Source organism: Ranitomeya variabilis, chromosome 5, assembly GCF_051348905.1.
Source record: "Ranitomeya variabilis isolate aRanVar5 chromosome 5, aRanVar5.hap1, whole genome shotgun sequence".
Taxonomy (NCBI): Eukaryota; Metazoa; Chordata; class Amphibia; order Anura; family Dendrobatidae; genus Ranitomeya; species Ranitomeya variabilis.
Window position 1 is genome coordinate 155,700,742 of NC_135236.1, and position 12,092 is coordinate 155,712,833.

The 12,092-nt window shown below is 44.6% G+C and overlaps 1 protein-coding gene across 1 annotated transcript in view; it reads left to right on the forward strand.

The window, feature by feature from the left end:
- The first annotated feature begins 709 nt into the window (after positions 1-709).
- The window catches only part of AGBL1 (AGBL carboxypeptidase 1), a 797,337-nt gene continuing 785,954 nt past the window's right edge, over positions 710-12,092 (forward strand). Inside the window, exon 1 of the mRNA XM_077262682.1 lies at positions 710-1,843. Within this exon, the coding sequence (XP_077118797.1) occupies positions 710-1,843 (1,134 nt within the window). The remainder of the gene's footprint in view (positions 1,844-12,092) is intronic.

The window sequence follows — 12,092 nt, forward strand, 5'->3', positions numbered from 1 at the left end:
TTATTGTATTAAATCCCAGTGTTCTGTTTCACATTAAGGGGCCCTATGAAGGATTTAGGATCGATACCCCTATAGAGGTGTAAATTAACCTGGTAGCGCATATTGGCGCATTTAAGTACCATACATTACATATGCCAGGCTGTGATTTAAGTGGCGAACATACATATACCTGGCTACAGTAGTAGTACTTTGGTGGATGGAATGCTATGACTTTTTGAGGCAATACTATAGCCTTTTTCCAAGAGCGCCACCCACGCTGTGTTTGTTTGTTTGATCTTTTTTGCACTTTTATTAAATATAGTATTTTATGTGAATCCAGTAAAAGTTATATTTTAATCCTATTATTTGTATCTATTGGAATTTGAGGATTATACCACAGCTAAGTCAATTGTCTATATAGTATGGCAGGTTTCCTCTCAACAGGAATAGACACCAACAATTGGTTATCAGAAGCTAGGGACGTTTTTTCAGACAGAACGTTTGTACAGAAGAGATACAGCATTCAGAGAACGCAGCATTCAGAGAACTGGAAAAAACCTATAAAAGTCAGATAACATCATGGTGGGAAGTCCAAAGCTTGGACAGCTATATTAAAGCAGGAATAGTCCCTCGACATCTGAGAATATCCCTTACTCCGGGATTTAGATATAAGAGCCCTGGCTTGATAGCCAAATGGGAAAAAGAGGCGACTGATAGCTCCATCAGATTAATGAAATTATTACTGGAGGAGGAAAGGGACACCTTGAGTAAATTGAATGACACATTGAAAGAGCAGATTGATATCACAAAAAAATTCTCAAGTGAACAAGATTTCTCGGTTAAAGAGACTAGTTTACAGAATAGTCTGGAGAGATTCCAGTTTCATCTAAAAGAACGTAAACATAAATTGTTTAACAGAGATCTCTTGGAGTTCAAAGAGAACAAGGCATACTCGGTAGCTATTAATCGAAATCCCAAGGGTCAAGAAACAGATATCTCCTCTTCGGAAGCAGAGTTTTCTGACTCTGATACAATATCTAAGCGCCAGAGAGGGAGAGGAATGGGTAGAGGAGGACGAGGAGGTACGAGGGGTGGTGGGGAAAAAGTCTCCACAAAGGGATTTTTTAGAGTCAAGTTACCCGCTAAGAAATCGACAAAATCAATACAACGCCCCATAAAGCCCCAAGTCTTAAACCTATCCTCACGAACTCTAACAAATTCTGAGATGTGTGTCTTGAGTAAGGGACTTTCATTTGTCCCATCTACGGACTATGATTGTTTTGAAACGATTAAGGACATTCACCTCTTTGCACGCAAGTTGAAGTGGAGAAAACACTTTTCTAGGGAGGATAAAAGGGTCTCTAATGAATTGGGGATCACTGATGATATGCTTGCCGATGTACGCTTATTGTTTCACCTAGATGATATCGATCCTAATCTAAGGGGGGATGGTCCATTCACAGATTTTAAGAAAAAGAGTAAAAAGATGCCTCCACCAACTGCTGACGTCAGTTCTATTGATGTATTTGTCAACCTAGTGTCAGAAGAACTATTGAGGATACCAAAATCAGTTAATAAATGGGACTGTAATTTATCCAGAGAAGAAATGACTAGTCTTAAGAACCTCGAGAGTGATCAGAATATAACAATCAAGCCCTCTGATAAGGGGGGCAACGTAGTTGTCCTAGATACATCTGAGTATAGATCACTATGTATGAATTTGCTCGGGGACTCTGATGGGTATGAAATCTTATCTCATGATCCGAGTAGAACCATTATGAGTAATCTCACCAGTATGGTGAATGAAGGATTTGAGTTAGGGGTGATAGACAAGAATGAGAAAGATTTTTTGACACTTTATCCGGTAATGGCTACATTTTACTGCTTACCAAAAGTCCACAAAGGGGTTAATGCCCTTAAAGGGAGACCCATAGTGGCTGGTATTAATAGTATTACACAAAATCTGGGTCTATATATCAACAAAGTACTCAGACCATTTGTTTTATCACTTAATTCATACGTGCGTGACACGACGGACTTCCTCAGGAGATTGGACGGCATTTGTATGGAGACAGGCATGATTCTCTGTAGTATTGACGTTGAATCGCTGTATTCTTCTATCCCCCATGATGTTGGTCTCAGAGCTGTAGATCATTACCTACAGACAAGGGGTGTACAGTACAGGAGACACAGCGAATTTATACTCAGAGCTCTACAGTTCTGCCTGACGAATAATGTTTTTCTGTTTGACGGGAAGTACTTCCACCAGCTCAGGGGCACTGCAATGGGGAGCCCCTGTGCACCAACTTATGCAAATTTGCTCCTAGGCTAGTGGGAGGAAAAAATCGTCTTTAACGATATGCCAAGTGACTTGGAAGACAAGGTGGCGCTATGGCTAAGATACTTAGATGACATCTTTGTAATATGGAGGGGTGACGAATCCGAATTTCAGGGATTCGTTGATAATTTGAATATCAACTGTATGGGCCTACACTTTACATGTGAGATGGATAAGAACAGCTTGTCCTTTCTCGATGTACTGGTCCAAAAAAGTACGAATGGAGAGATTGTGACGAAAAACTACCGTAAACCCACTGCAACGAACTCTCTCCTAAGATGGGAGAGCAATCATCCCAGACCTCTGAAACGGGGTATACCAAAAGGTCAATATCTAAGATTGCGCCGCAATTGCTCCGACCTTAACAACTTTAAGGAGCAAGCGGATGACCTTAGGGAGAGGTTCCGTGAAAGAGGGTATCCTGACCATATATTGAATGAAGCCTATAAATCGTCACTTGGTAAGGAACGCACAGATCTCCTGGTACAACAACCCCCCAAATTGGAGGAGGGTACTACACGCTTCATAAAACGCTTTTCAAATGGAGCAAAAGAGGTTAGAAAAATTCTTCAGAAGCACTGGCAAATTTTGTGTATGGACCCAGACATAAAAGATAGTGTCAGCTCTACACCCCAAATTACATTCCGAAAAGGAAAATCCATAAAAGACAGACTTGTCCATAGCCACTACCAAGGTCCGAAGAGTCACATGTGGCTTGGTACGCAACCAGTAGGCTGCTATAAATGCGGCAAATGTAAAGCATTTGCCTCTTTACAGACAAGTAAGACATTTGTCAGTAACAATACAGGCAGGATATATCAGATAAGGCATTTTATCAACTGCCAAACAAAGGGCATAGTATACAAAGCTACATGTGAGTGCGGCATTGAATATGTGGGAAAGACGAAGAGAAATTTCTGTAAAAGAATAGGAGAACATATACGTGACATCAAGAATAAGAGGGATACAGCTATATCTAACCACATCAATAGGCAGCATGAGGGTAATGAAAAGAAGATCAAATTTATTGGCATTGACAGAGTCAAACCCCCTACGAGAGGAGGCAATTGGGATCAAATCATCTTGCAGAGAGAATGTAAATGGATTTTCTGGTTAAATACGGTTCATCCATTCGGTCTTAATGACCAGCTCTCCTTTGCTTCCTTCCTCTGATGTAGGGTGAGCCAGGGTGTGTAGTTAGGGGCAGCCGCCGACGAGTGGGGGCGCCGCTGCGTAGGTCTTAGGGTGCCAACCTCCGCGTTAGGCAGGGGACAGCAAGAATAGGGCACCCTAGATCGTTAATAGGCTTTCCTCTATGGTCACCCCTTTTTCTTACTCTTTTCTTTAATTTCCAGCCGTCGATCTCCTGAGGTTGTCCTCATCGTTGTCCGTAATATACACAACATCTATGTAAAAATTCAATATAATCTGGCTAAAAATCTAGCGTTCTGTGAGGGTATATTTTTTCTGTATTTTCCAACACTGTCAGTTTTGGTCTCCGTTTTTGAGTTTATTGAGTTGTCTTACCAAAAGATTGTGAACCTGCACATAATAATAGTGGTAAAAAGTGGGGACATATGGAGATATTTGCTTTTGATTTAGTAGCAATAAAGCCATGCGCCCAATGTGGGGAGAGATGCACTAAACTATAGGTCAGAATTCTGGATAACTGATAATGTGTCTCTGAATCCCTTCTTACTAGTCCACTGTGGAGCGCAGGCGCAGTGCAAGCCATGGCGCTCCAGTGGAGGTTTAGCATACGGCAGGCTGAGGCTTCGGTCAGCTGGTGTGTTACCATTAGCTCACTTCCGGTCACGTGGACGACAGAGCGCGTCACCCGGACCGGATGTAGGCACACCAGGCGCGACTTCAAAAAAGAGCAAACTTACCGCGCACAGGTATGGCAGCGTCGATTGGACGCTAGATATGAGCTAACCCCAACGCTATCCCCTGATGAGAAATATCGAAACGCGTCGGGAAGAGGAGGGGAGGAGGTCCACCGCTATGAGGAGAGCTGAAAGAAAGTGACTGATACAGCTCCGGGTGAGACCGTTCCTTGTATATGTCCAAGCCTTGTTTATGGGTATACGATGACGCTATACAGTATTTAATTCCTGTGGGCTAGACCCTATGTGATATGGCAGGAGAGTATTTATTGTATTAAATCCCAGTGTTCTGTTTCACATTAAGGGGCCCTATGAAGGATTTAGGATCGATACCCCTATAGAGGTGTAAATGAACCTGGTAGCGCATATTGGCGCATTTAAGTACCATACATTACATATGCCAGGCTGTGATTTAAGTGGCGAACATACATATACCTGGCTACAGTAGTAGTACTTTGGTGGATGGAATGCTATGACTTTTTGAGGCAATACTATAGCCTTTGTCCAAGAGCGCCACCCACGCTGTGTTTGTTTGTTTGTTTGATCTTTTTTGCACTTTTATTAAATATAGTATTTTATGTGAATCCAGTAAAAGTTATATTTTAATCCTATTATTTGTATTTATGTGTCATCTCCTCTTTTATATAGTATATACCTGTGTCATCTCCTCCTGTATATAGTATATACCTGTGTGCCATCTCCCTGTATATAGTATGTACCTGTATGTCATCTCCTCCTGTATATAGTATATATCTGTGTGTCATCTCCTCCAGTATTAGACCTCGTTCACACGTTAGTTGGTCAGTATTTTTACCTCAGTATTTGTAAGCTAAATTGGCAGCCTGATAAATCCCCAGCCAACAAGAAGCCCTCCCCCCCAGGCAGTATATATTAGCTCACGCCTACACATAATAGACAGGTCATGTGACTGACAGCTGTCATATTTCCTATATGGTACATTTGTTGCTCTTGTAGTTTGTCTGCTTATTAATCAGATTTTTATTTTTGAAGGATAATACCAGACTTGTGTGTGTTTTAGGGCGAGTTTCATGTGTCAAGTTGTGTGTGTTGAGTTGCGTGTGACGACATGCGTGTAGCAACTTTTTGTGTGTCAAGTTGCAAGTGGCAGGTTAATGTAGCAAGTTGTGTGCAGCAAGTGTTGCGCATGGCGAGTTATGAGCGTGGTGAGTTTTGTGTGGTGCTTTTTGAGTATGTGCAAGTTTTGTGTGAGGCAACTTTTACATGTGTTGCACCTTTTGTGCATGTGGCAATTTTTCCGTTTTGCCTGTGGTGAGTTTTCCATGAGGTGAGTTTTGCACGTGTGGCGAGTTTTTTGTGAGCCTAGTCTTGCATGTGGCGAGTTTTGCATGTGGCGAATTTGGCACGTGGCGAGTTTTGAGTGGCGTATTTTGTGCTTTGACTTTTATGTGGCGAGGTTGGTGTATGTGTGGTGAAATGTGTGCTGAGGGTGGTATATGTGTTCAAGCACGTGGTAGTGTATGGCGCATTTTGTGTGTGTGTTCATATCCCCGTGTGTGGTGAGTATCCCATGTTGGGGCCCCACCTTAGCAACTGTACGGCATATACTCTTTGGCACCATCGCTCTCATTCTTTAAGTCCCCCTTGTTCACATCTGGCAGCTGTCAATTTGCCTCCAAGCACTTTTCCTTTCACTTTTTCCCTATTATGTAGATAGGGGCAAAATTGTTTGGTGAATTGGAACGTGCGGGGTTAAAATTTCTCCTCACAACATAGCCTATGACGCTCTCGGGGTCCAGACATGTGACTGCAAAATGTTGTGCCTGTAGCTGCGACGGTGCAGATGCCAATCCCGGACATACACACACACATACATACACACACACATCCACACACACATTCAGCTTTATATATTAGATTAACAACAGTGTCTAAAGTAAAAAAAACACAAAAGTAAATTTTTATACTCTATAGTTTCCCTATATATCCCTAGCTACACCTTTTCTTCTTGGATAACCTGTCCTAAAAACAAAATGATTCCATCCTTCCTGGATTCCATCCAAGGGAAGAAGAAGGAGCAAAATAGAAAAAATGTGAATAAAAAAAAACTTCTTAGTCCCAATCACTTATGATGCCTTAAATAATTATCAGCCAAATTCATATAACAGACGTCTCGCCTCAACCTCATACTTAAACACACTTAGCTGAGTGTGGATGTGTTTTCTATGGGGACAGTAGTGGAAGCTCCGTGCAGACACCTTTGGTCGTGGCTTCTGCTTAGTAGAATAGGACAGCATGGTGCTTCGGTGGTTAGCATTGAAGTCTTGGAGCGCTGGAGTCCTGGGTTCAAATCCCACCAAGGACAACATCTGCAAGGAGTTTGTATGTATGTTCTTCCTGTGTTTGTGTGGGAGTTCTCTGGATACTCTGATATCCTCCCATATTCCAAAGACATATTGAAAGGGAATTTAGATTGTAAGCCCCATCAGGGAACTGCGATGATAATGTTTGTATAGTGCTGCAGAATATGATAGCGCTATATAAGCAAAGCATCATAAATAATAAAATAAACAACAATTGAGTCAGGCACTGAAAATCAACAAAGCAGGATGAGAAGGCCCCAAAAAAGTTGTCCGGTCACATCAAAATCAGTAAGCCAACTGTTATCTAATGTTTATGGAAGGAAGATATGTACTATTTAGGGTTGAGCGAAACGGATCGGTCATTTTCAAAAGTCGCCGACTTTTGGCAAAGTCGGGTTTCGTGAAACCCGACCCGACCCCAGCGTGGGATCGGCCACACGGTCGGCGACCTTCCCGCCAAAGTCGTGTTTCGTATGACGCTTTCCCCGCCATTTTTTCAGCCAATGAAGGAGTGTGTGAAGCGTGATGACATGGGTTCCGGGTTGCATTGTGCGGCGTCGCAGGGGGTAAAACCGCCATCTTAACGTTTGGGATATAGCGATTTGCACAGTGAAACACAAACTTTGCAGGGACGGAGGAGAGAGAGAGAGAGAGAATTTGCCGCCGCGATCTCCATCTGCGCACGCGCGGAATCCCGCGTCCATTTTCCTGAAGCCCCGGGCAGCAGAGCGCTCCATCTGCGCACGCGCGGCCACAGGAAAGATGGCCACGCCCACCGGTAAACGGCTGAATAGCGCAGATTGCGCTGTTTTTCATCTCCTGGGCAGTGGATATTCTCTTTGGACATGCGCACACCACTACGCCACCAACGTAATGATGAGCAGGATTCTGCGGGAGAAACAGCGCTGTCACCATGCCCATAGGACCAGACCAGCGTGATATTTCGGCAGCATAGGTAGGTAATAAAGGCACACAAAGACACTAATGTAACGCCCAGCTCTGCCCCTATTTAACGCTATTTTTAGCTCATCTTCAAAAAACGGGGTGACAGGTTCCCTTTAAAGATTTTTCTGTATTTTCATGACTATGAAAATTGTACATTCATTCTGAGGGCATCAAAACTATGAATTAACACATGTGGAATTATATACTTAACAAAAAAGTGTGAAACAACTGAAAATATGTCTTATATTCTAGGTTCTTCAAAGTAGCTGCCTTTTGCTTTGATGACTGCTTTGCACACTCTTGGCATTCTCTTGATGAGCTTCAAGAGGTAGTCACTGGGAATGGTCTTCCAGCAATCTTGAAGGAGTTCCCAGAGATGCTTAGCACTTGTTGGCCCTTTTGCCTTCACTCTACGGTCCAGCTCACCCCAAACCATCTTCATTGGGTTCAGGTGTGGTGACTTTGGAGGCCAGGTCATCTGGCGTAGCACCCCATCACTCTCCTTCTTGGTCAAATAGCCCTTACACAACCTGAAGGTGTGTTTGGGGTCATTGTCCTGTTGAAAAATAAATGATGGACGAACTAAACGCAAACTGGATGGAATAGTATGCCGCTGAAAGATGTCGTGATAGGCATGCTGGTTCAGTATGCCTTCAATTTTGATTAAATCCCCAACAGTGTCACCAGCAAAGCACCCCCACATCATCACACCTCCTCCTCCATGCTTCACAGTGGGAACCAAGCATGTAGAGTCCATCCGTTCACCTTTTCTGCGTCGCACAAAGACACGGTGGTTGGAACCAAAGATCTCAAATTTGGACTCATCAGACCAAATCACAGATTTCCACTGGTCTAATGTCCATTCCTTGTGTTCTTTAGCCCAAACAAGTCTCTTCTGTGTGTTGCCTGTCCTTAGCAGTGGTTTCCTAGCAGCTATTTTACCATGAAGGCCTGCTGCACAGTCTCCTCTTAACAGTTGTTGTAAAGATGTGTCTGCTGCTAGAACTGTTATGATCCTAGTGGCAAGGATCGCAAATCTGACTAGCTAAGAAACTGAACCGACGACTAGCTCTGGGGAAGTGGTAACTGAATTGACCGCAACCTGATCCTATCCGCAAACAACTATAAGTAGCCGTGGAACGTTACCTGGAAATCCTAGACGTCTCGTCATGGCTAGTGTTGAGCGATACCGTCCGATACTTGAAAGTATCGGTATCGGAAAGTATCGGCCGATACCGGCAAAGTATCGGATCCAATCCGATACCGATACCCGATACCAATACAAGTCAATGGGACTCAAGTATCGGACGGTATCCCTGATGGTTCCCAGGGTCTGAAGGAGAGGAAACTCTCCTTCAGGCCCTGGGATCCATATAAATGTGTAAAAGAAAGAATTAAAATAAAAAAATATTGCTATACTCACCTCTCCGACGCAGCCTGGACCTCACGGAGGGAACCGGGAGCGTTCTTTGCTTAAAATTCGCGCGTTTTCTTCCTTCCGTGAAGTCCCGGCTTGTGATTGGTCGCGTGCCGCCCATGTGGCCGCGACGCGACCAATCACAGCAAGCCGTGACGTAATTTTAGGTCCTTCAGTGATTTTAAAATTACGTTCTGGCTTGTGATTGGTCGCGTCGCGGCCACATGGGCGACGCGACCAATCACAAGCCGTGACGTCACGGGAGGCAGGACACGCGCTCATTTTAAAATGCGCACGTGTCCTGCCTCCCATGACGTCATGGCTTGTGATTGGTCACGTCGCCCATGTGACCGCGACGCGACCAATCACAAGCCAGAACGTAATTTTTAAATCACTGAAGGACCTGAAATTACGTCACGGCTTGCTGCGATTGGTCGCGTCGTGGCCACATGGGCGATGCGACCAATCACAAGCCGTGACTTCACGGGAGGCAGGACACGCGCGCATTTTAAAATGAGCGCGTGTCCTGCCTCCCGTGACGTCACGGCTTGTGATTGGTCGCGTCGCCCATGTGGCCACGACGCGACCAATCACAAGCCAGAACGTAATTTTAAAATCACTGAAGGACCTAAAATTACATCACGGCTTGCTGTGATTGGTCGCGTCGCGGCCACATGGGCGGCACGCGACCAATCACAAGCCGGGACTTCACGGAAGGAAGAAAACGCGCAAATTTTAAGCAAAGAACGCTCCCGGTTCCCTCTGTGAGGTCCAGGCTGCGTCGGAGAGGTGAGTATAGCAATATTTTTTATTTTAATTCTTTCTTTTACACATTATTACATTAATGTTGTTTCGATACCGATACCCGATACCACAAAAGTATCGGATCTCGGTATCGGAATTCCGATACCCGCAAGTATCGGCCGATACCTGATACTTGCGGTATCGGAATGCTCAACACTAGTCACGGCCTGAGAAACTGACTATTCCTAGAGAGAAAGTAAGTCCTCACTTGCCTCAGAGAAATTACCCCCAAAGATATAGAAAAGCCCCCCACAAATATTAACGGTGAGTTAAGGGGAAAGCACATACGCAGATATGAAATAGATTTAGCAAATGAGGCCCACTAACACTAGATAGCAGAAAATAGGAAGAGAACTGTGCGGTCAATGAAAAACCCTATTCAAAATATCCACGCAGAGATTGCTCGAGCCCCCGCACCAACTAACGGTGCGGGGGAAGCAACTCCGAACCCAAGAGCTTACCAGCAGCAAGAAATCACATATTAGCAAGCTGGACTAAACTCATCATAAACAGAAATCATATTGCAGACAGATGAGCAAAAAATAATCAAACAGAACTTAGCTTCTCATGAAGAGACAGAAAACCAAGATAGTCAGGAGTAATCAGAATAGCACTGAATACATCGACAGCCGGCAACAAGTGGAGGTAAAGCAGAGCTAAATAGGAACCTCCCTAGAGGATAACGAGGCAGCTTATCCTACCACAGACCCGCAAGATAACAAACAAAGCCACCAGGGGAGCCCAAAAATAAAACTCACGCAATACCACCTGTGACCACAAGAGGGAGCCCGAAAACAGAGTTCACAACAGTACCCTCCCTTGAGGAGGGGTCACCGAACCCTCATCAAAACCCCCAGGGCGATTAGGGTGAGCCACATGGAAGGCACGAGAAATATCGGCCGCATGAACATCAGAGGCGACAACCCAGGAATTATCCTCCTGACCATAGCCCTTCCACTTAACCAAATACTGAAGCCTCCGTCTAGAAACACGAGAATCCAAGATCTTCTCCACCACGTATTCCAATTCACCCTCAACCAGCACAGGGGCAGAAGGCTCAACCGAAGGAACCACAGGCACCACATACCTCCGCAACAACGACCGATGGAACACATTATGAATAGCAAACGATGCTGGGAGGTCCAGACGAAATGACACAGGGTTAAGGACTTCCAAAATCTTATAAGGACCGATAAACCGAGGCTTGAACTTAGGAGAGGAGACCTTCATAGGAACAAAGCGAGAAGACAACCACACCAAGTCCCCAACGCGAAGTCGGGGACCCACACAGCGACGGCGGTTGGCAAAGCGCTGAGCCTTCTCTTGTGACAGCTTCAAATTGTCCACCACATGATCCCAAATCTGATGCAACCTATCCACCACAATATCCACTCCAGGACAGTCAGAAGGCTCCACCTGACCCTAGGAAAAACGAGGATGAAACCCCGAATTACAAAAAAAAGGAGAAACCAAAGTAGCAGAACTAGCCCGATTATTAAGGGCAAACTCGGCCAATGGCAAAAAAGTGACCCAGTCGTCCTGATCAGCAGAAACAAAACATCTTAAATAAGTTTCCAAGGTCTGATTAGTTCGCTCGGTTTGGCCATTCGTCTGAGGATGGAAGGCCGATGAAAAAGACAAATCAATGCCCATCTTAGCACAAAAGGTCCACCAAAATCTAGACACAAACTGGGATCCTCTGTCGGAAACAATATTTTCAGGGATCCCGTGCAAACGAACCACATTTTGAAAAAACAGTGGAACCAACTCGGAGGAGGAAGGCAACTTAGGCAAGGGCACCAAATGGACCATCTTAGAAAAACGATCACACACCACCCAGATGACAGACATTCTCTGAGAGACAGGGAGATCTGAAATAAAATCCATGGAAATGTGCGTCCAAGGCCTCTTCGGGACAGGCAAAGGTAACAACAAACCACTGGCAACCCCAACTTGACACAGACATTGCTTTCCAATCCAGGACTGGATTATGAGTCTGCAACCATGGCAGACCCAACACGACGACATCATGCAAATTATGCAGTACACGAAAGCGAATCACCTCCTGATGAACAGGAGTCATGCACATGGTCACTTGCGTCCAGTACTGAGGTTTATTCATAGCCAATGGTGTAGCATCAATTCCCCTTAGTGGAATAGGGAATTTTAAAGGCTCCAAAACAAAACCACAGCGCCTAGCAAATGACAAATCCATCAGACTCAGGGCAGCACCTGAATCCACAAAAGCCATAACCGGGTAAGATGACAGGGAACAAATCAGGGTAACAGACAAAATGAACTTAGGCTGTAAAGTACCGATGGTGACAGACTTATCAATCTTTTTTGTGCGCTTAGAGCATGCTGAGATAACATGAGCTGAG